This window comes from Neofelis nebulosa, chromosome 11, assembly GCF_028018385.1.
Source record: "Neofelis nebulosa isolate mNeoNeb1 chromosome 11, mNeoNeb1.pri, whole genome shotgun sequence".
Classification (NCBI taxonomy): domain Eukaryota; kingdom Metazoa; phylum Chordata; class Mammalia; order Carnivora; family Felidae; genus Neofelis; species Neofelis nebulosa.
The window spans coordinates 78,000,518-78,025,650 of record NC_080792.1 but is presented as its reverse complement, the minus strand read 5'-3'; the positions used below and the strand labels follow the sequence as shown (position 1 = coordinate 78,025,650).

The 25,133-nt window shown below is 45.8% G+C and overlaps 1 protein-coding gene across 2 annotated transcripts in view; it reads right to left on the bottom strand.

Annotated features, from left to right (window-relative positions):
• SART3 (spliceosome associated factor 3, U4/U6 recycling protein) overlaps nt 1-18,445 on the bottom strand; it is a 35,978-nt gene extending 17,533 nt beyond the window's left edge. Inside the window, exons 1-6 of one of the 2 annotated variants that reach the window (XM_058691061.1) lie at nt 18,092-18,445; nt 9,532-9,658; nt 8,107-8,211; nt 4,504-4,688; nt 3,230-3,335; nt 1,846-1,970 (exon numbers count right to left, since the gene is read on the bottom strand). In XM_058691061.1, coding sequence (XP_058547044.1) covers nt 1,846-1,970; nt 3,230-3,335; nt 4,504-4,688; nt 8,107-8,211; nt 9,532-9,658; nt 18,092-18,406 — 963 coding nt within the window. In that variant the 5' untranslated portion in view covers nt 18,407-18,445. The remainder of the gene's footprint in view (nt 1-1,845; nt 1,971-3,229; nt 3,336-4,503; nt 4,689-8,106; nt 8,212-9,531; nt 9,659-18,091) is intronic. The other variant, XM_058691062.1, reaches the window with a different exon arrangement.
• Nucleotides 18,446-25,133: the final 6,688 nt, after the last annotated feature.

Sequence of the window (25,133 nt, the reverse complement as noted above, 5' to 3'; positions counted from 1 at the left end):
ACATTGATCTACAGAGAAAATGTAATTGCAACAACAAAAAAAATTCAACAGCTTTTTAAATAAAATTTGAAAAGCTGATTCTATTCAACAGAAGCAGTAAGAACTAAAACAGGGGTGCCTGGGTGGCTCTATCAGTTAAGCGTCCAACACTTGATTTTGGCTCAGGTCATGATCTCACAGTTTGTGGGTTTGAGCCCTGCATCAGGTTTTGTGCTGGCAGTGTGGAGCCTGCTTGGGATTCTCTCTCTCCCTCTCTCTTTGCCCCTCCCCTGCTCGCACGCTCTGTCTCTATCTCAAAATAAACAAATAAACTTAATAAATAAATAACATTTATTTAAAAAAAAAAGGGACTAAAGAAAGACAAAACACTCTTGAAGAGGAACAACATGGGTGGGATTCATGTCACCTACGAGCAAAATTTATAAAACTATCAGTATTATGATAGTATAATATAAACCAGTGGGGCAGAATAGAAAGCCCAGAAACAGATACACAAATGGAGAGCTAATCTATGACAGATGTGGGCCGGCACATCAACGAGGGAAAGATGGAATGATCAAAATTGGTGCTGGAAAACTGGTTCTCATATGGAAAAATGAAACTGGACCCCGTCTCATGCTATATGCAAAAATCAATTCCATACGAAGATCTAAACGTGAAACACACAACTATAAACTTTCAGAAGAAAACAGAGCTAAGAACAGCCATGAGCTTGGAACATGGAGAGATTTCTTAAGCGTAACAAAAGCGCAAACTGTAAGATAAAGAATGATAAATCCAATTAGAGTAAAATTAAGAACCAGTCATCAAAAGATGCCATTAAACACCTTGAAAAGACAAATCACAAACTTGGGGGAAGTTTCTGCGATACATACAACCAAAAGTAAGGATTAAGATCTGAGGTTCCTCCGAATTAATTAAAAAAAACACAAATGAAAGGGAAATGAGTCACAGACTTCAACAGGTACCTCACAAAAAAGGAAACCTGAATACCAACAGATGTGAAAAAATGCTCAACTTTAGTAGTAACCAGGGAAATGCGAATTAAAGCTACAACTCAGATCCATCAGAACGGGTAAAATTTGAGTATGTCGATATCCAAGGCTGGTGAGGGCGACGAGAACCCCGAGTTCGCTGAGAACCCCCGCTAGGAGCGTCAGCCGATGACGCGGAAAACAGTCCCGCAGGACGGGACGATCCAGCAATTCCATTCCTAGGTGCACGCTCTGGAGGAACTCTCCTCACACGTGTACCAAGAGATACATCCAAGAACGGTCGGAAACATGCTGCTCCTCCTAGCAAAACGCGGGAAAGCGACCCAACTACCTAGGAACACGAGTCAACAAATCGAGGCACACACATACACAACTCAATAGCCGTGGAAACAAACGGACTATACTTATCAACACGGGTACAACCCAAAAACATGGTCGATGAAAGAAAATACACAGCACGATTCCATTATAGAAAAGCTCAAAAAACAAGCAAAATTAAACAATACGTTAATCAAAGGTATGTTCGTAGATTGTAAAACTATAAAGAAAAGCGAGGGAATGATTATCACAAAAGTCAGGAAAGTGATTACCTCTCGGGAGAGGGAAGAGGAAGCAATCGGAGAGGGGCACATAGGAGACTTCTAAGGTACTGGCAATGTTCTATTTCTTAACCTGGGTGGTGGGTACATGGACGTTCACTTTATTATTAGGATGTAAACTGCACGTGCACATTTATACACTCTACATATTTCACAACAAAACAGATTTTAAAGATACTGCTTTATTTGCAACTATCGATCAGGGTAAAGTTTGTAGGGACGCGTTTACCGTAAAAGAGGCCAACACTTACCAGCGCTTCTTCATAGGGTTTGTATTTCTCCAGCTGCTGCAGTGCTTTGTTATAGTTCTGAATTACCGACTCCGGTATTGGGTCTTCTGACCATTCTTCATACTCTGCAAATGTTGCCTCCATATCTATTGAAAGATGGATTCAGCCCCGTAGGTCTTGCCATGGGTTTTATCAACCCAACCAGAGATGAAACCACGAGACTCGGATGTTGCTAGCCCCTCCCACATCAGCGGCCACAACAGCTCTTAGGATCGGATCCTCTACTGGGCCCGGACTTGACCTTAAGATTCTGTCTCAAGGCAATTCCCCAAGCAGCCCTACCAACTAACTAAGCAGTTAAGTCAATAACAGCAACACTCACCCACTGATTCCTATGTTCTAATACTCTCCATCCACTAACTCATTTGATCCTCACAACTCTATGGAATAGGTTCTATCGTGATCCCCATTTTGCAGATGAGGAAACGCAAGCAGAGAGTTACATCAAATGGTAGAGCAAGGCCTTGAGCCAGGCAGTAAGGCTCAAGGTCATGTTCTACTCACTGGGCTGCGCCATGTCACAGTGGTACATGAGGGGACACCTACAAGCCACTGAGTTCTAGGCTTTTCTGCGTATCGCCCAAGGATTCAACTGGAAAGCCAGCCATTTTATAAATCTGTCAAATCAAATCCAAATAAACCGTGACGTGAAAAGAGAAATCATGCCTGCGCTCAAGCAGTTATCCAGAAGTGCCAGGGGTTGGCAACGCGTAACCAGGCCTAGGGAACAGATAAGATGGAAGCACCAAACTCTTCCCATGCCCAGAAAAATCCTCCAGGTGCCGCTCACACTCAATACCAGAGCTTCAAGGGCTTGGCTTACCAAAATATATTTACCCAAAAAGGAAAATCCTTACCAAACCCCCAAGAAATTCAGATGGGAACACTTCCAGTCAACAGTGCTCCTGAACCAAATCACACCCCTCCCCCCCCCCCCGGAAGAATGATAGAAGCCTGTGGAAAATCCCCATTCTGATACCGAAGAGATTACTCCTAAAGAGAAAATGTTCACAATGGAACCATTACTCAACAAAGCTTCCCCAGAAAATATAGGGGGTCAGCTTCCCTACCCATTATAGTGACCCCACCTCTCCACCAACAACGTCTTAACATAGGAAACTGAGTCGGGAAGTCTGCCGCTGACCCTCAGAATCCTCTTGAACATTAACAATTCAAGGTATATTTTTACCAAAACACAGTGGCACTGTCCAGTGAGAGCAAGAACACCAGCGACATTTGCCTCACAGGATGCTAGGAAAGGACTAATTACAGGACAGACCCCCAGGCATTTTAAAAACCACGGAGGAAGCGCCGCGCCGGCTACTGACATGTCGGTTTCTCTTACCAAAGAGTGGAATCGCCAACTGTCGCCGGAAGAGACTGTGGACTTTCTCCAGCTGTGAATCAAAGGTTTGTTCCCGGTCAAAAGGGGAAAGGAAGCCAGCTATGGGCTAAAGAAGCAAATGTGTAGTAAATTACAAACTTTTTGGTTCTTCCTACTTCAAAAAATATTTCAACAAGTTTTTAGTTGAAAGTAAAAAACTGTTTCTGACCTCTTATGCATGAGGTATTGTGACAAACGTTGCAAGGGATTCAAAAATAAACTGGTCTCTGCTACTAAGTGTTTAAGATGGAGTGAAAAGCAAAAAGGAATATAAGAAACGCGTACACGGACTATATTCTATACAAATGACTACCACGGGGCCGAATGGAGACATCACAGAAGTATCACTGGTATCGAAGTCCCGTGGCTGGCTTTATTTAAGCTGGTTTTGGAGGCTGCGGTTCGTTATGAAGGGAGGAGATCGGGAAGGACTCCCGAGGGAGCTGGCACCTGGGGTGCATCTGCAGGCTCTCCGGACGTAGCAAGAGAGAAGGAACGGCGTGGAAACAGGGGACGGCAAGCCCGAGTGTCGAGGGGGGACTGCGGGAGCAGGGCCCACGCAGGGCCGGGTCAGCCAAAGGCGTTGGCCCTGATGCCTCAGTCGGGGTGAGCTAGAGGCACCGCTGCAGGCTCTTCAATAGGGATGTCACCAAGAAGGGAGAGCGCCACTTTAGTAATGACCTAACTGCCGGCGGGCTCCGCTAACTACCAACACTAACTCTGTGCATACACACACACAGGGGAGAGGGGACACTGGGAGGGGCTGTAAAATCCTGTAAATGAGAGTTTAAAAAATCTAATTATGATGGGGTCAAATCTCTTGCAGTTACTATTGGACACGACACATACACACATACATATATATATGTATGTGTATATGTGCACATATATACGTGTGTGTATATGTGTGTGTGTGTGTGTATGTGTGTGTATATGTATGTATGTGTGTGTGTGTGTGTGTGTTTTAGAGTGACGTGGTTATTCTTGTGTATTCACCTGGAACCAGTAACTGAAATAGTAATATTTTTAAACATCAGGAAAAAATCATAGGGTCATTTGCTTTTCAGTCCAACAAATCATTCTTGCTATTCCACAAAGACTACCGATTTACTCTAATGCTCACCCACTAGGGGACTGGCAAAGACCATTTTGTTAGCGGTGTTCCTCCAAGACCACTTACAAAGAGCCCCTACTGTTCAAAGGCAAGCACTGGGCCCAGAGACGGGGGCACTCACCCGGGCAGCTTCCACAATCGCACTTTCAAACTCCCGGTAAGCCTCCCAGATGGCGAGTCCTTTGGTCATATGTAAGCCAACCGACGAGAGTGCCCTTTCAAACACAGAGCGGACTTTCTCAAGGCCACCTTTCTGCCCAATCCCACCGACTGAGTACTGGCCGTACTCGAGCCAGATGTTAGGACCTAAGAAGAAGTGTTCTAATCAGTTCAGGATATGAAATACCCAAATATCAAAACTTTTGTTCTGATGCATCGCAAAATAAACATGCCCACCAAAACAGTACAAATTCATATAAAATGTTAACGGAACATCAACGAGCATCCCAACTTACATATGATGCTAATACTGCAGCTCAAAAAGAAGTGTATCTTAAACCATGTTCCTACTAGGTTTCGATTATCGAGTTTTACTTCAAAAACAGAATATGCCAGGAGGTAATATGTAATACGACTGTGATTATAAAGCTTATTTATTAAAACTGAAGGAATCCACTAACAGAGTTTAACGAAAATAGTTACGAATCTGAGTCAACTTTCAGAAAGATCGCAAAGCCCAGAATTTTTTAACTTTTGAACACCGATTCCTTTTTAAACCTACTCTTTGAAGTGAAAGAACAAATTAAAAGCACCAATCCTGTCACCAGAAGTCTGTATTTTAAGTCTCCAGGTGTAATGATGTTTACACAGCAACAACAGAAAAGACCTGGTGGCCCTGGGTTTTTTTCCCACTTTCTCTTTACACTTTTCATATACTCACCCGTGCTGCTTTTAAGAGCAGACTGATGAACTAAACTCTTCAGAAAGGCAGTGATTCTTATGGCACACATTTTGCCCACTAAGTCACTTTTCAAAGACCTGAAAATAATTTCCCGGGCCTGTGCTAACGAACCTTGTAAAATAAAAACACTTAAAAAATAAAGAAGCCTATGTGAGAATTACTGTACGTTTTCCCAAGGCTTGCTTTTTCGCTGAAACGGGTTTATTTCAAAGACCTCAGCCAAAGTTCGTCAGCTACTCTGTTTTAGTTCACCAGTACCGAGCTTCTATACAGGCTGCAAAAGAAAAAAGGAAAAGAGGGGCGCCCAGCTGACTCCATCAGAAGAGCATGTGACTCTTGATCCTGGGGTTATGAGTTTGAGCCCCACGTGGGGTGTAGAGATCACTTTAAAAAATAAAATCTTGGGGCGCCTGGGGGGCTCAGTCGGTTGAGCGTCCGACTTCGGCTCAGGTCACGATCTCACGGTCCGTGAGTTCCAGCCCCGCGTCAGGCTCTGTGCTGACGGCTCAGAGCCTGGAGCCTGTTTCAGATTCTGTGTCTCCCTCTCTCTCTGACCCTCCCCCGTTCATGCTCTGTCTCTCTCTGTCTCAAAAATTAATAAACGTTAAAAATATGTAAATAAATAATAAAATCTTTAAAAAAAAAAAAAAAAAAAAAAGGAAAAGAGCAGCTCTTGGAGCAGAAGCCCTTGGTGATGGTTGAGTCATGTCTACAGATGGTCTATGAAACAGCTCATCCTCTGAAGAGAAGGGAAGGGAATTTTCAATAGATTACCTCACAACTCCTCCCAATATTTAAGCAATCTAAAAAGGTGTAAAAATTATAAGTAGTATTTTAAACTCAGAAAACCCAAGGGTACAGGGTCCACAATAATTACGAGAAGCAAATAATGAGTCACTGGACTCCAGGTTCCAAAGCAGGGCATGAAGCCCCTGCACGAGGCCTTCTCCAAAGACCAAGGAACCCGATTTTCAAAATCATCAAAGAGCCAAAGGGCCACAGGCATACTCTGTTACTGGCGCACTGAACGCCTCCCAGATGGTCTGAAATCGGAGTACGTGCATCTTCAAATGTGCAAAACACAATTAAAAACTAGGAAGCAGACCAAAGTGGCTTCACAGTGGTTTCTGAACATTCACAAAACATGTGACACAACTTCCACGTTCTAAAGCTCCTGAAAACAACAAAAAAGCCCTGTGGGTCCCCATTCAAAACTACTTTGAGACACATAATCTGGGGCACCTGGGTGGCTCAGTCGGTGGGGGGTCCCACTTCGGCTCAGGTAATGATCTCACAGTTCGTGAGTTCGAGCCCCACATCCGGCTCGCTGCTGTTAGCACCGAGCCCCCTTCAGATCCTCTGTTCTCCCCTCTCGGCCTCTCACCCCCTTGCTCTCTCTCAAAAATAAATAAAACATTAAAAAAAGAGAGAGAGAGACAGAGAGACAGACATAATCTAAGAAGCACAGTTATCCAGCTTCCTGACCCCCAGCAGCCCTGAAGCAGTTGGGGAAAAGGAAGGCGCGCTGACTTCAGCACTAAGTGGCAATGGAGGCCGGACAGCCGGAATGACTACAAACCATAAAGGACCTAAAAACATCACAGTCTGGGCAGAGACAAAAGATCCCTGGAGAAAAAGAGCCGGTGCTGTTAAGGACGACTCTGAGACCTTAACAAAGGGGTAACAGGATCATCAGAAAACATGGGACCATCATGCCTTAAGAGCTGTCAAGAGATTCTAAGAAGCCACAGGGGCAGCATCAGAACAGAGACACAAGTATAGCTTCTAGAAGTGCATGTGGTATAATTTCATATTCCCCAAACACCTGTAATTTTCAGTATCCAGATTATAAAAACTGAAAATTGATCAATTCTTTTTGGCTGGTAAAAAGGTACGTGAAAGGTCCTCTCCCTCAGGGCAGCCTACAGTCCACACACCCACGCTTCTCACAAGGGGAGATGCCCACGGCGGGAAGTGGGGAAAATCACACATGGAAGAAAGATGTTTAATTTAAAAGAGGGAAAGGTGGGGGCGCCTGGGTGGCTCGGCCAATTGGGTGACCTGATTTTGGCTCGGGTCACGGTCTCGCAGTTCATGAGTTCAAGCCCCGCATCGGGCTCTGCGCTGTCAGCATGGAGCCAACTTGGGATCCTGCCTCTGCTCCCACTGGGGTTCTCTCATGCACACGCACTCTCTCTCTCTCAAAATAAATAAAAACGTAAAAAATAAAAAAAATGGGGGCACCTGGGTGGCTTAGTCGGTTAAGCATTTGACTTCAGCCTAGGTCATGATCTTGCCGTTCCTGAGTTCGAGCCCCACGTCGGGCTCTGTGCCGACAGCTCAGAGCCTGGAGCCTGCTTTGGTTTCTGTGTCTCCCTCTCTCTCTCTCTACCCCTTCCCGACTCGTGCGCAAGTGCGCACCCTCTCTCTCTCTCTCAAAAGTAAATAAACCTTAAAAAACGATTTTAATAAATAAACAATAAGTAAATAAATAAAACATTCTGTCCAAAACAATCCAAACAACCCATTCAATGTGTAAAAGTCATCTGGAAATACCACGTAAGTTCTCCCCGCCAGAAAAGTGCCAGGTGTAACTATATTCATTATCTTGCTAGAAATATTTCTTCCACTTGCGTTTGAAAACCAAATATCCTCAAATGACAACCACAGACGATGAGAACGATGAGCAAACTCCAATCCTTCTAACTGCTAGACTAACGCTCTCCTTCCTGAGCAGTGACACCTCACAGTACGGTCCAGGGCAGGAGAGGCCGCCGCTGGGTGACGCTGCAGACGCCTCGAAGAAGCGCACGGGGAACTTACAAATGTAATCCTTCACAGCTTTCTCAAAGAGGTCGTACACGTGCTCTCTGTCCAGGCCGTCCAGAGCCATGCTGATCTCGTCATGCAGCCACTCCAGCCAGAGCTCTGCAAGACAACAGCACCTCCTGCGTCACCATCTCCTTCACCAAAGGGCAGGACGAAAGCAGGGACTTTACTGCCAGTCACGGGCACACAAACATCTCACCCATCTTATACAGCCTGGTACAGTTCGCAGAAATTCCATTCTTAAAGCCTGTACCAAGCACATAGAAGGTTTATGCTTCCAAATCAAATAATTAGAAACATAATATCCTACACCTATTGGGCATTTTATACTCTGCAAAGTACTTACATATATTTCCCGTTTAATCTTTGTCAAAATTCTGTAGGTGACAGTAATAATAATTAATAAAAATGGCATCTAAGCATTGACAACACACTAAGGTATCTGTGAAGTGTTGTGCACAGAACACCTCTTCCAACCCACGTACTATAAGGCAGAAACTATTATCAGCCCCATTTTACTGCTGGGAAAACTGAGTCTTAAAACATTTACTTAATTCACTTAAGGTCACCCAGCAGTAAGACGTACAGCCAGGAATGAACCTCAGCGATCTGATTTCAGTTTCCGTACTCGGCAGTTATGCTTTCGGGGCAGGGAGAGCTGGATCTGGGACCAGAGTTTTCCAACTCCTCCCTAAAATATCCATTACGAACATTCGTGAAGACTGAACCACAAAGATGCACGGTTTAATTATGTTTCAAATAAGCAAGTAAGTATAAATAACCTAAATGCCCAACGATCCTGTAACAAACAAGGTATAAAACATTTACACTAAAAACTGTTTATAATGGGTGGCTGGGTGACTCAGTCGGTTACACATCAGACTCTTGATTTCAGCTGAGATCATAATCTCACGGTTTGGTTCGTGAGTTCAAGCCCCACATCGGGCTCTGTGCTGTCAGCTCGGGATTTCCCTCCCCTCTCTCTCTGCCCCTCCCCTGCTCACGCTATCTCAAAATAAATAAATAAAATCTTAAAAACTGTTTATAAAAGTTTAATTGTGATACATTTACAATTATCTAGTTCTGAGAGAATGGATTAAATACACAAATACTGGAATGGGAAACACAAAGATGCGGGAAAAGTTTAATTGCATAAAAAGTTTTCATCGTGGTATAGGATTAAAAAAAAACAACAACTCAGGATCCGAAACGTGGGTCAGTATTGCATGATCACGACTATGTTTCGAAAAAAACCACAAGACGAGAAACTAGAAATCCCTGACACTGGCTGATGGGCTTTCTTCTTCCCACTTTATTTCTATGTTCCAAATGTTCTGTAAGGCACACCTCCCATTGAAACACGAATGTGTATCCTGCACTCCCGTTTTTATCAAAGCAGCCTGACCGCTGAAGCATTACCTTCAGTCAAAGGAAAGATCTCACTCATCTTCTGGCGAGCCATCCTCACTTTGGTGAGCTCGCCTTCCAGCCGGAGCAGCCGGATCAGGTCCACGTGGCAGTTGTAGTCATAGACGTTGATAGAGAGCTAAAAGGAGAACACCACAAGGTGAAATTTAGTATGCCATCATCAAAATAACTCAGCATTCTTCACCACCGGTTAGGAGGCACATGTCTGCTTACAGACCAAATACATGGGCCATCTGGGAGAGCCAAGGAAACAACAATGTAACATTTACCCCCAGGAAGAGGAAGAAAAATCAATGAATGAGGCTTTCTCTAATCAACACAAAGCTCTCCCAATCTGTTCCAGTCCCTATCAGAAAGCAGCTGGGTTCTCTCTGAAACACAAGAACGTTCTGATGAAAGGAAAAAATAAATACCAAGTGTGACCTCAGGCAACTTATTAATTCTTCTAAGCCTCCAGTGTTTCACCTGTAAAACAGAGACACCACTAAGGTCTACTCCATAAAGTTCTTGCAAGGATTTTACTGTCTTTATTTTAATTTTTTTTTTAAGTAATCTCTATACCCAACATGGGGCTCAAACTCACAACCCCGAGATTAAGAGTCAACTGAGCCAGCCAGGTGCCCCTCTTGCAAGGATTTTAAAAGGTGCTTCATAACATGGTTTAGCACATGCCAGGTATGTAGGTTAAGAGCTCTTTTACTAAACAAACAAAAACACCTACTGCGAAATGAAAATGAAATGAAAATCCCTACTGCGAGGAACAAGAATGGCAACACCTGTTGAAGCTGAGTGACAGGTACATAGAGACTTGTTTTTATACTTGAAACTTTTCAAACTCAAAGTTAAAACAAATCAAAATCGCTTAAATAGCTATCAGACATCTGAGACCACAGCAAACTAAAAGAATTTGCCGCCAGCAGACTGACTCTTAAGGATAACAAAAGGAAATGATAAATCTTGGAGCACCAGGAAGGGAGAGGGAACAAAAGTATAGAAATACGAGCAATGAGTTTTCTAAATTGTATGTGATAACTGAAACAAAACTTTCAAGGACATCTGATACCCAAAACAATGATATTTAAAAGTAGGGATGGTAAAGGGACTTAAAGGGAAAGATTTCCACTCATTGGTAGAACAAATACCATGTAAGTTAAACTGTAATACCCAAGGCAACCACCAAGAAACTATACAAAGCAATATACTAAAAATCATTGCAAATAAATCAAGATGGAATATTAAAAGATGTTCAAGTAACTCACAGGAAGGCAAGAATAAAGATACAAAAAAAAAAAAAAAAAAAAACAGAGGAAACAAACAAAATAATAAAATGCCAGGCCATCTGACCTAACATATCATTAGACCTAACATATCAACACCTATCTTAATGTTTATGGTCTCAATATACTAATTAATAAGGCAAAGAATGCAGAGCAGATAAAAACACAACCCTTGTAAGAAACTCACTTCAAATTCAAGGACATAGGCAGGCTGAAAGGAAAAGGATGGAAAAAGATATACCATGTAAACATTAGTCCAAAAACAGCAGAAGTGGCTATGTTAATATCACATAAAGCGGACTTTAGAGAAAATTACCAAGGATAAAAATGGACACTGCAGGGGCACCTGGCTGGCTCAGTCAGTGGAGTGCATGACTCTTGATCTGGGCTCAGGTCATGATCCCAGGGTTGTGGGTTAGCGCATTAGCTTGGCACAGAGCCTGTTTAAGATCTCCCCTCCCCTCCCCCCCCACCTCTGCCCCTCTCACCAGCTCACACATGCTTTCTCTCTCTCAAATTTAAAACAAAAAGGTGGGAGGGGGGGGGGATTACATAATGATAAAAGGATCAACCCACCAGGAAGATCACAAACAACAGATCCTTCAAAACAGATTAAGCAAGACTGAGCTAAGAGACACGACCACGGTTATAATGGGGACTTCAACATTCTCCACTTCAGCAACTGAAAGTAGTACTGGACAGATAATCAGCAAGGACACAGAACTCAGTACCATCAACCAACATGATCTAATCAACATATACAGAACACTCCATCCAAGAGCAACAGAATACACCTTTTTTTCCCTCAAGGGCCCATGGAACATTCACTGAGACTAAATCACAGGCCATAAGACAAGCCTCAACAAATTTTCAAAAAACTGAAATCATATACAGTATGTTTTCCGATGACTATAGAATTAAATCAAAAATCAGTAAAAATGGGGAAATCTTTAAACATTTGGAAACAAAGTGATATACTTCTAAATAACCCATGGATCAGAGAGGAAGTATCGAGGAAAACAAAAACACACACTACTGAATGAAAATGAAAATACAATAAATTAAGGATACAGCCAACGCAGTGTGGAGAGGAACACTTAACCCAACTAAACTCAATGTATAAAAAGAATTATATGCCATGACTAAACAATTTGTTCCAGGAATGCAAGGCTAGTTCAATCTTTGAAAATCAATCACCGTAATCCACTAAATCAACAGGCTAAACAAAAATCATGATATCCACTGACACAGAAAATGTAATTGACAAAATCCAACAACCATTTACAATAAAAACTCTCAGCAAGTTGGCCCGCATTAAAATTTAAACTTTTTGCTCTATAAAAGACTCCATCAAGAGGATGCAAAGACAAGCTATAGACTTCAAAAAAAAAAAAAAAAAATGTACAAACCACATATGTAATAAAGGACTAGTATCTAAAAGCTAGAACTCTAGGGATGCCTGGGTGGCTCAGTTGGTTAAGCATCTGACTCGTGACTTCAGCTCAGGTCACGATCTCATAGTTCATGAGTTCAAGCCCCGCATCAGGCTCAGTGCTGACAGTGCAGAGCCTGTTTGGGAATTCTCTCTCCTCTCTCTGCCCCATTCTTTCTCTCAAAATAAGTAAATAAACTTAAAAAAAAAAAAAAACTCGACAATAAAGGGGCGCTTGGGTGGCTCAGTCAGTTGAGCATCTGACTCTTGATTTGGGCTCAGTTCACAATCTCATAGTTGGTGAGTTCAAGCCCTGTGTTGGGCTCTGTACTGATAGGGCAGAGCCTGCTAAGGATTCTCTCTCTCTCCTTCTGTCTCTGCCCCTCCCCACTCACATGTGTGCTCTCCCTCTCTCATGTAAATAAACTTAAAGTAAATTCAACAGTAAAAAACAAACAATCCAATTAAAAAATGGGTAAAAGACATAAACCAACACGTATATCCAAAGAGGACACTCAGATGGCAAGTAAGTCCACATGAACAGTCAAGATCATTAACTATCGGGGAAATGTAAGGTAAAACCACAATGAAACATTACACACCTAACAGAGTGACTAAAATAAAAAACAGCGACAACACCAAACGCTGGAGAAGATGCAAAAACAAAAACAAACAAAAAACCAAATGGGTCACTCACACATTGCTGCTGGGAAGGTAACATGTATACAGCAGCTTTGGAAAACAGCTGGGCTGTTCCTCATAAAATTCAACACACAATTACTTTATCATCCAGCAAGTGCACCGTGGGTATTTTTCCAGAGAAACAAAACCCATGGTCACACAAAACCTGTTTCTAACAGCTTTATTCCTATTAGCCCAAACTGGAAACAACCCAGATGTCCTTCAATGGTGAATGGCTAAAGTCACCATGGTGCACCCACACTGTGGAATACTTTTCAGCCAGAAAAAGGAAGTGAATATACACCCCACTCAGATGAATTTTAAGGGAATTATGCTGAATAAGAAAAGCTAATCCAAAAAGATTACATACTATGTGATTCCATTTACATAACATCCCTGAAATGACAAAAGTATAGAAACAGAGAACAGACAGTGATGGCCAGAGGTCAGGAACTATAGCTATAAAAAAACCAGAAGGACCCCTGTTGTGACAGAACTGATCTGTGTCAACTGTGTCAACGTCAACATGTGGGTAGTGACATCATATGCAGTTTTAAGAAGATTACCACTGGGAGAAACTGGTAAAGGGTACACAGGAGCTCTGTATTATTTCTTACAACTGCAGGGAAGTCTACGACTAGCTCAAAATGAAAATTTAACTTTCTAAAAAAGCTTTCATAGGAGGTTGGGGTATGGAGTTACCGTAGGTCTCCATACAAAAACACTAGTGTCTACTTTTCCAACACCTGCCACAGCGTTTCGGCAATAAGTATTTCCCTCTCCTTCATTCAACTAACACTCTGAAGGTGTATACTCAATAATCTAGATACTAGCTGATACGTTAAAATACGCATGGAAGGACTCGTCTCACCAGGCTGCAAGTCTCAGCAGAGTCAGACCGTGGAATTGACACGGGATTGACAAACTGACCAACAGAACAAAAGAGAACACCCAGCACCAGACCCACACAGACAGAAAACCTATGACAAAGTGGCACTCACTGCATCCATTAAAATGAATTCATGACCCATAACCATGGCCCCGGTTTGAAAAACACTGACTCAGAGAAATTCTTTTTTTTCTTTTTTTTTTTTTTTAGCATTTATTCATTTTTTGAGAGGCAGAGAGAGACAGTATGAGCTGGGAAAGCAGAGAGAGAGAGGGAAACACAGAATCCGAAGCAGGCTCCAGGCTCTGAGGTGTCAGCACGGACCCCGACATGGGGCTCGAACTCCCGAACAATGAGATCACGACCTGAGCCAAAGTCGGACACTTAACCGACGGAGCCACCCAGGTGCCCCGTAGAAATTCTTAAACATGGTGGATAAACAGCATGTTTCAACAGTAACAATGTACCTTGTGGCTGGTTGGTAATAGGACAAAAGAAAAAAAACTGTAAGCAATCCAAATGCCAGAAGAACTGATAAATTGTGGGATATTCACCCAATGTTATGCTAAATATACAGTAGTCAAAATGAATTAAGTGCAGCTACAAGCAACACAGATGAATGTTAGAAACACGATGCTGAGTGGAAAGCAGTCCCAAAAGATTACATACAGCATGGTATATTTTTTATTTTTTTATTTTTTATTTTTTTTTTTTAATTTTTTTTTTTTCAACGTTTTTTATTTTTGGACAGAGAGAGACACAGCATGAACGGGGGAGGGGCAGAGAGAGAGGGAGACACAGAATCGGAAACAGGCTCCAGGCTCCGAGCCGTCAGCCCAGAGCCTGACGCGGGGCTCGAACTCACGGACCGCGAGATCGTGACCTGGCTGAAGTCGGACGCTTAACCGACTGCGCCACCCAGGCGCCCCATGGTATATTTTTTAAAAGCTCATCGATGAACAAAAGTGGACAACAGATGACTTAGGCATGCATACGTGGGAAATAAAATTACACGTTTTAAGGGAAAAGGGAGCACGGCAGATTCAAGAAAGTAGTTACCCGGGTTTTGGGAGGAGAAGCAGGGCAATGGAATAGGGGAAAGACCCCTCGGTACCTGCAACAATACTGTTGAAGTTCTAACTCTTCGACCACGTGCTGGGTAAGCAGTAGTCACTTACCACCCTTTGTAACTTACAGATGTGAACTGCTCTGCATGTATCAAATTACATGCAAAAGGACAATAAAGGCTCAATAACAGGGAAGACTATGACCTATACTTTTTTTTTTTTAAATCCTAAGACTTTTAGCAATGTTCTCCTGCTCGTGATATATAAAATTTAACAAGCGGAGCCCATCCCAAGATCCAACATGAAGGGCTGAAAAAGGACTGGACTAGGTCAGGACCCAAGCGTTCTGATCTCTCCTGGCTCTCCTCCTTTGTACCAGGAAGGCGCTGGAGTGAACCTCTGCTTGCCACGCAGGCTGTCATGACACGCTGATGTTTCAAAATGGACTGTCAAGTGTGCACTCAAGTGACACTAACTAAAGAAGTCTGCGCAAAATGTACTTTCCTTGTTAAAGAAGGGGCAAAAGCTCTCCCTGTCACCCACCGCTCTCAACTCACCTGGGTCTGAGAGTGGTTTTGGAGCACGAAGAGGAGTGGGACAGTCCTTGTCAGTCATCGTGAGTAATGTCTGTCTATACAAGCGTCCCTTAACTGCATATCACATGGAGGTCAGAAAGAATAAGTCAATGAAGTAGAGAAACGGCCTCTAAGGTGGTCTTTGGTCCAAATTTCTGATTTTTAGGCCCAAACAACGAAGATACTATACATGAAGAGGCGTTCCAGAAGTACGTGTTTGAAATGCATGCTGAGGATGCATTTAAGAGACATTTCCACAGAGTTCACTTGGCACTGACGAATGAGCACATACACAGGTCTATTCTGGTCTCAGAGCCTCATTAACGACAAAGGATGCTTTAAAGAAAGAGGCGGCTCAGCCAACGCAGAAAATGATGTGTTGATTTCCTGACTCCCTAGAGGCACAACCTGGAATAGGGGTGGAGAAGTAACAACAGGCCTGGTCCAAGAGACACAACCACTGCAATCAGGGGGAGGGCAAGGAAAGAACAGAGCAGGCCTCGGCACAGCACCTACTATGCGTCAAATGTGCCACGAACTTTCGAAGCAGCGGGTCACTTAAGCTCCACGACAGCCCCGTGAGGTTGGCCCCTTGCTTAAACCACCTGGGCCACCGAGGGACCAGCGAGTTGGAGTAACCGATAGGGCACCACATTTAGTCTCGGGGCACAAACACAGATAACGGGAAACCCTTGCTTTTGTTACACAGATACCGCAACTTGAAGCTTTCGTAAACTACACTCAGGGATGAGCACTGGACTTCGCAAATATGACCAGGTTGAGTTTTTCACAGGCCTGTCTAGAAGTTATTCCGTGGCAGCAGGAACTAGAGGCTATGGGATTAGGAGGAGGTGGCAGAAAGGTTTGGAAAAATGGGAAAAATCAATCCCTCGACCCCATGACAAAGAGTCTGATAAAGCTAAGAGGCTCTTCAATTCACATCACTTGCCAGATCCCATCCTGTGTGGTCCCCTTCCGAACTCCATCCCGCCCTCTGTGGCCTGAGGTGGGGCAGGCATCGAGGGCACACCAGTAGCCAGGACACCTTTGCTCTGACCCATCCTCCTCTCTAGCTAGATGCTTCTCCTCGTCAAGGATTTAATCTTTCTGCTTCCAAGCCTGTCCTTCTGCTAAAACCAATAATCCTATTTCCCCTGCCTCACAGAAGAGTAAGATCTGAGTGAGCTAATGGCTCGCAGAAAAGCTGAAGGCTAGAAATCAGAAGGACAGACTTCCATCGGGACAGGGACACAGCCTGGCATTTTCTCAACAAACGAGAGACTGACGAGCACCAGCATGCTTATTTATAAAAAGGGAACAGGGAACCGCTTTCCTACACCCACTGGTTCCTTTGGCGTTCAGATGTGATGATGAATGGAACGAGCGATACCAACGGACATCATTACTATTTCACAACAAAAGTATCACTGCCGGAGAGGCCATCCTAAGGAATCTCACACCCAACAAGGTTGAGTAACCTAGGTTAATAACTTCCCATCACTGATTTCATACAGATGTGGCATCAGGGCCGCAGACAACCCGGTTAAATTCAAATCCCCTTGTGAGTGACTGAGCAAATCATTTCACTCTTCACTGAGCCTGTTTCTTCATCACCAAAATGAGAATGTGCTTGATTTCTGTTTGCCCTTCCAATTCTACTCCACCTTCTCCTCCCTGTCCTGTGCCCTCCCGTGTGTACCATATCCATGGGGTCTCTGGCTCTCTTGCTTCCAGCAGGGTTCGCCAGCCAAAGGCACCAGCAGATGTTTGGAGAGAGGAAGAGAGGTCAGGGTATTGGTTTCTCAGCTCACGCTTTTATAAACACATTGGCCCCTTTATTGTCCTTTTCTCAAATTATCCTAATTCGAGTGTGCCACCTATTTCCTGCTGGGACCCTGGATCACACAGAAATTACAAATTAGGGATCACGTTACCATTAGGTGCCAGGCACTGGGCCTTTAATTACGGTTATGACAACTACATGATGCAGGAGTTGTTCCTCCCAATTTGCAGGTGAGAAAGCACAGGCTCAGACAAGTTAAGAAATCTGCCTAGGCACCCGTAAGCATGGAAGGGCTATAACTGGGACCTCAGCCTCCAGCCGCTGAAACCTCTACCTTCCCGTTTCTATTATCGCCGTCCCGCTGGTTACTTTGTCTATCGTACTGCAGTTCATCATTATGGTCATTCCTACCGGGAAAAAAAGAAAAAAAAGAAAGAAAGAAAAAGCCACTCTCTTATGAATAACATTTTATTGCTACTGCAGACCATACTTTAACGGGTGGTTCAGAGTGGGAGCTCTGGAGTCGTTTCAAAGTTCAAGGCCTGGCCGCCACTTGCAGAAGTGTAATCTGCAGCAAGATAATTCCCTCCACGAGGAGCCTCAATCTCCTCCGGGAAAACGGGGAATAACACTACTTCCTTCACTAGGTCGCTGCGAAAGTTCAAGGGGACGACACTCGCAAAGCACCCGGCAAGCAGGAAGCGCCCAAACGATGGGAGCTGCGGTGATTAACAGCGGTTTTGCGGCCTTGGGAGCTTTAATTACCGCCGGGGGCCGGGCACCGGGGAGAAGGGCCGGCGCCTGGGAACCACAGGGAAGGAGCCCGCCGCCCCAGCCACGGACACACCTGCTCCTCCAGCCGCTCGATCTCCAGCTGGTTCTTCTCCTCCTCTTCGTCGTACTCCCACTCGTACTCCCCGGGGGAGCTCTCCGCGGAGGAAGCCATGGCGTACTCCTCGTCCCCATCGCTCTCACTCACGCCTTCCTCCTGCTGGTCCCACCCCGGCCCCATGGCCTTGTACGTCGCAGCGGCCACGGCCCGCGACAACACCTTCCTCCTCGTCCTAGCCGCCTTAACCTCATCTTCCTCGCCCTCCGCGGTGGGCCCGGCCTTAGGCTCGGCCTCCGCTTCCGAAGCCGATGCTGCGGCCGCCGTCGCCATCTTGCGCTTCCAGTGACTCTCGGGTCTTCTCTCGGCGGCCGAGGACCCGCGAAAGTAGAAGCTGCCCGCGGCGTTCGCCTGCTCAAAACCCCGCTCTCGGGCCACCGAATGGGAAACTGTGAGCCTCGGGTGACGGGAAAATCTGGGAATACACGAAATTTTGTATTGCTTTTGAGACAGGAGACAGCCTGACCTTGGGCAGTTAGGAATAAGTGGCTCCTTGATAACAACAAGAGCGCAGAAAGGACAGGACCGTCTGAGACACCCACTTCCTGGGACAATCCGCCGGGGACCCTATCCAGGTTCAGCAGCTGCACGGTTACTCCCCCTCAAAAGGTCCCGCCACTGTAACCCACAGAAGCCCTCCCCTCGGATGCCCTAGTGGCTTTCTCCTTAAGGAGCCCCTCCGGAGTGGTGAGAGTCTCTTTGTTTCGTCCTCGCCCTCATAAACCTGGTGCCTGTGCTGCTCTTAACCTTGCTGGTCGGTTCCATTCTTGAGAACACAATCCCGGCTTTAAAAAACGGTTACAGCTGTGAAGGCTCCTTGGAGATCTCCACGTCTTCTAACCGTAAGTAAGGAGCAGTCGGCACCCTCTTTTCCTATCTCACACGAACTCTCAAACTATGGGCACCTGTTAGCCAGTTAAGAGCGAATGGGGCGTTGCCATTCTCAAAGCCTCGGGTGACAGGTTCCCTGGGTCTCCTCCCAGCTGCGCCCCAAACGGAGTTGGGAACGTGGATGTGTTGGAGACCCAGTTTCCCGATGCATGGGACTTAGGGGAGGGCAAACAACAACTGATGAGTCTACTCTTTGGTGGACGCCTGAAGGCGCTGGCGGAACCTGACCCCTGACCGCCCGTTTGGGTATCCCGCTCAATTTTCCTCTTTGTCTCGACCAGCCTCTCCCTTCGGGAAATGAGTGGAGAAGCCCAGGACTGATCCCCCGGAAATCTTCCCAGGAGTGATCGGGAGACTTCCAAGGAGTCCTACTCACAGGTTTCCCAAACTACAGTGGAAGGTGGCTACTTGCTTCCGATTCTGACACTCCGGCGTGGCTCATCTCCCCGGTCCGCATTTTCTACCTTTCATCTTCAAACTCCTCTTGTGGAGCTTATAGCCCTCACCCGGGCCCTGGAGCTTTAGTGAAGGTAAAAAGTTCAACATCTGTACAGACTTTAAGTATGCCTACTTGGTCCTTCATGGCCATGCTGTCATCTGGAGAGAAAGAAACTTTCTAACAGCCACTGGGACTCCTATAGAGTTCCATCAGGAGATAGGTCATTTACTGATCTCGGGGTGTGTGTGTGTGTGTGTGTGTGTGTGTGTGTGTTTCAATGTTTGTTTATTGTTGAGAGAGTGCAAGCGGGGGAGGGGCAGAGAGAGGGGGACAGAGGATCCCAAGCAGGCTCTGCGCTGGCAGCACAGAGCCCAATATGGGGCTTGAACTCACAACCATGAGATCATGACTTGAGCTGAAGTTGAACGCTAAGGGACAGAGCCACCCAGGTGCCCCTGACCTCAGTCTCTTCCCCCAACACACTGTAAAGGCCACCAAAAAGGACCAGATGAGGTTGCAAAGGGAAATAAAAGGACTGATGCCACAGCCAAACAGGCAGCTAATAGTGTTTCCCCTAAAAACAAAATAGCTCCTCTCTTTTGGGAACCCCCCTTACAACCCATGAAACCCCAATACAGCGACAAAGAAACCATGAGAGCCCTGTCCTGGCGATTTACCCTCTTGCCCTCGGGATGGCTACAGGATGAACAGGGGAAGATCTTGTTGCCCACCGCTACCAGATGGAAACTGCTTAAAACCCTGGAAAGAGACGGGACACTTCAGTGGACATGTAAGTTCTTCACAGGAAATAAAATTAGACTAGGGGCACCTGGGTGGCTCAGTCGGTTGAGCGTCCGACTTCATCTCAGGTCATGATCTCACGGTCCGTGAGTTCGAGCCCCGCGTTGGGCTCTGTGCTGACAGCTCAGAGCTGGAGCCTGCTTCCGATTCTGTGTCTCCCTCTCTCTCTGCCCCTCCCCTGCTCATGCTCTGTCTCTCTCTGTCTCAAAAATAAATAAAAACATAAAAAAAAAATTTAGACTGTTGAGCAGGTGGTAGGATCCTGAGAAATATATCAATAAATAAATAAATAAATAACCCCAAGCACCATCAGGTGGCTCCTCCAGGAGTCCAACAAACAGGGTCTTTCCTGGGGGAGGATTGGCCAGTATTTGCCAAAAACTCCAGGAATACAGTACCTACTGGTGTGGGTGGGCACCTTCACCAGTTGGATTGAGGTCTTCCCCAGTAGGATGGAAAAGGCCCTGGAAGTAATTAAGACAATTGAACATGAAATTATTCCCCGATCTGGGGCGCCTGTTAAGCGTCCGACTTCGGCTCAGGTCATGATCTCTCAGTTGGTGGGTTCAAACCCCGCATCAGGCTCTGTGCTGACCTCTCAGAGACTGGAACCTGCTTCAGACTCCGTGTCTCCCTTTCTCTCTCGGCCCCTCCCCCACTCGTGCTCTGTCTCTCTCTCAAAAATAAAGAAACATTTTAAAAAATTTAAAAAAAAAAATATTCCCCGATTTGGGTTGCTTGAAAGCATTCAGAGTGATAATGGTCCATCACACAGGGCATCTCTGCTGCCCTAGGTATTCGGTACCACCTACATTGTGCCTGGAGACCCCAGTCCTCAGGAAAGGTTGAGAGGGCAAACGGGGTTCTAAAGAGGCACCTAAAAAAAGCTTGCTCAAGGGGCGCCTGGGTGGCGCAGTAGGTTAAGCGTCCGACTTCAGCCAGGTCACGATCTCGCGGTCCGTGAGTTCGAGCCCCGCGTCAGGCTCTGGGCTGATGGCTCGGAGCCTGGAGCCTGTTTCCGATTCTGTGTCTCCCTCTCTCTCTGCCCCTCCCCCGTTCATGCTCTGTCTCTCTCTGTCCCAAAAATAAATAAAAAATGTTGAAAAAAAAAAAAAAAAAAAAAAAAAAGCTTGCTCAAGAGATGAGCCTCCCCTGGATACGGGTTTTGCCTGTTGCCTTGCTGTGAATGAGGAATACTCCTCAGGGCTGGTCTGGCTTTAGCCCCTCCGAGACGCTTTATGGAGACCCTTTCTAACCAACGACATATTATTTGACAAGTAACAGGTCAAACATGTCATTTCTCCTTCCAAATTCCAGAGGGCACTACAAGAAAAAGAAAATACCACACAGCACATACAAGGAGGACTTCTATTTGAGCCCGGGCATCCAGTTCTAGTTCAATCTCTTCCTCCTCCTTCCCCCTCTCTTCGGCCTTCCTGAGAGGACCCCTGCCCAGTGATCGTCTCCACCCCTTCTGCTGGTAAGATTTCAGGAGGAGATGCTTGGATTCACCACACTCGTCTAAAGCCCTGGGGGCTCCAGACGATCCTCAGAAGGAAGGAGACAAGTACATTTGTGAGCCTATTGAAGACCTACAATTCCTCTTCAAGAAGTTCAGAGAAGTGCTCCACCCCTTAAACGTCTCATAACAACACCATGACCCCCTAGGGCTTTAATATTTCTTTTTTTTTTATTTTATTTTATTTTTTTTTTATTTATTTTTGGGACAGAGAGAGACAGAGCATGAACGGGGGAGGGGCAGAGAGAGAGGGAGACACAGAATCGGAAACAGGCTCCAGGCTCTGAGCCATCAGCCCAGAGCCTGACGCGGGGCTCGAACTCACGGACCGCGAGATCGTGACCTGGCTGAAGTCGGACGCTTAACCGACTGCGCCACCCAGGCGCCCCAGGGCTTTAATATTTCTATATCTCACACTCTTATGGTGCCGGCCGCCACAGGGAATCCTCGAGTGGGTTCCATTAATTGCCGCTGCCTTTATCTTAACTGACTGCTGGATCTGTGGGAAGGATTCTTTAGGCACAGTCGTCCCAGCCCCCACGTCTGTGTGGCTATGAGCCAATGACACTGTCACCCCCTTCATCTCCTCTACCAGTCCTTTCCCCGGCGCTCACATTGAATGGCTGTTCTTCAAAGCCTGGAAGGAGGATACGGAAACTAAAAGGAACAACACCCCTTGGTCCAGTGGTACCCTCACCCTCACCCGGTTGGACCGACTCCACCTCAACGCCAGTGCAGTCTTCCCAATCTGCTTTGAAAATTCAACATCCATCCCACACACGGGTCTCTTCACAGGTAATCTCCCCACATCTCAATGTAATCTCACATCCCAAGTCACTAGAGCCTCTGCGGAAGGAGGCCTGGAACTCTTCCCGCTGTAGTTCTCTCAGTGCGTGTAAGAACACTGATAAATATCACCTTTTCCTCGACGTTTCCTCCGAGCCCAGTATCCCCCAAAGCGCACAACCTCCTGCACCGCAGGCAATGTCCGTGTAGCCAGAAGGTCTACTGTCTCTTATAATTCAGCATATTTAAGTCTGGCGTCCACACCACTCCTCTCGTCCCAAGAATTCTTCCTCAAAACATATCCCTCCAGCTCCCTTGCATCCACCATACGGGAAAGACTCAGACGCCTCCCTAATTTGGAGCAGATGGTCAGGGGGCCCCCCTGCAACAAGTAGACCCCAAGCCCTCTTTACTTACGACTTCCACGTAAACCTCTGGGTGGAAGAGGGTTTGTTCTGTGGAACCAGGGAGTACATCACGCTGCCGCCCTTATGGAGAGGGCAGTGCTTCCTCGCTTTCATAGCTCCCCCAGCTGATGATGCACCTGGTTCCAGCAGCATGCTGCAGGTTCTAAATGATCCTTGACCAGGGTCCAAAGGGTGGCTATTGCTCCCCTTCTGGTCTCTTTGTTCACTGGATTGTTGGGAGCGTCTGGAACAGCCCCAGGAGGCACCTCCGTAGACCTCTCAGCACAACTGGCCAAGACATTGAGGGAGACCATCAAGGGGATACAAACACCTGCAGAGCAGGTGAACTCCTTGGCAGGAGTCACACTTCAAAACCGACAGGCCTATGGGGCCCCTGGGTGGCTCGGTCCGTTAAGCATCTGACTTCGGCTCCGGTCATGATCTCACGGTTCATGGGTTTGAGCCCCACATCATGCTCTGTGCCGACAGCTCAGAGGCTGGAGCCTGCTTCACATTCTCTGTCTCTCTCTCTCTCTCCCTGTCCCTCGCTCATGCTCTCTCTCTCTCTTAAAAATGAATAAACGTTAAAAAAAATAAAAACATTTTTAAAAATAAAAAACCGACAGGCCTGAGACTTGCTAACCTCAAGTGCGGGGGTGATCCTGTGCCTTCCTTAAGGAAGAACGTTTCTACATCAATAACAGGACAGATGGCCACACGTCTCGATTCCTCCAACAGTCTGGTCATCTCCATAGAGGCTCTTTCCAATTGGTGGGGCTCCCTAAGGGCCCAACTGTTGGCGCTGGCTTTGGCCACTAACAGCTCCCTTATTAACCCCTTCCTTAATGCTCCTCTTAGGACTTTATATTCTCAATGCACTCACCTGGTTTGTTGCTTCTCGCCTAGAGTCCTTTACACCTCCAAATGGTCCTATCAGTGTACCCAGCAATGGAAGTGCCACTAGACCTTTACTGGGGGCCACGAGACAGACCCCACAGGGAGGGACTCTAGCTGCCACTCATCTCCATGCCCCATCCCAGCATGAAGAAGTCAGAGAGGTCACCACCCACATACCCCAAGGGCAGTTGGGGTCACCTCCTCTAAGGGGGGACTGTGACAGGAGACAGACTGACCTTGGGCAGATAGGGATAAGTGGCCCCTTGTTAATAGCAGAGCAGAAAGTACAGGACTGTCTGAGACACCCACTTCCTGGAACAATCTGCCAGGGACCATATCCGTGTTCATTAGCTGCACAGTTACACCTCAAAAGGTCCCACCACTGTGGGGCCCATACAAGCCCTCCCTCTCCAACGACTTAAGGAGCCTCCTCTTTAAGGAGCCCCTTCCAGGTCACAGGGGTCTCTTTGTTTCACTCTCGTCCTAATAAACTTGGTGCTTGTGCTGCTCTTAACCTTTTCGGTCAGTTCCATTCTTTGGCTACATCAGAACACGATCGTGGGTTTTAAAAAGCGGTTACACATTTACATACGTGTAAAAGTACTCATAGAGGAAAAACTCCCTAACACAGCGCATGTTCCATCGCAACTTTAGACAGGAGTCTTTGTACCGAAGTGCAGGCCATAGAGGAAGTCATGAAGTGATGATTGAAGGGAAGGGTTTGGCGCCATCTTGAGAAGGTCAAAAGGAATCTAGGCATAAATGCCTGCCTTCCCACCTAGCCCGACCTGGTGTTTGTTTCAGTCTCCGCAGTAACCGAGCCTCAAACGCAGAGAAAACAAGTTTTCAGGGGAAGGATCAATTGCACCATTCACAAGAAAAACCCATTTCCCAAAGAGATTCCTCCCCTTTATGTAATACCTGGTGCCTACTGGGCATTAAATATATGTGTGAGTTTTCTGGTTTTTTAAGATCATATTCTGCAAGCCTCGATTAATAAATCACATTACTACACTTACTTAGAAACTCTTCATTTCCAAGCATTGTCATATAAATTATCTCTTTATGAAAAGAGAAATAGATGCAGACATAAATTCGTATCTGCACTTCTTTAAAAATCAGGGCATGGTGTGTTCGCGTCCTCAAGCTCATTTTTTAGTAGGAAAATACTGATGTGTATTTGTTGCCTCTCTCCCTCATTAGCAAGGTTAATTATGTAAGCAATGAATGTGTTTTTTCTTTCCCTTGGATCCCCAAAGA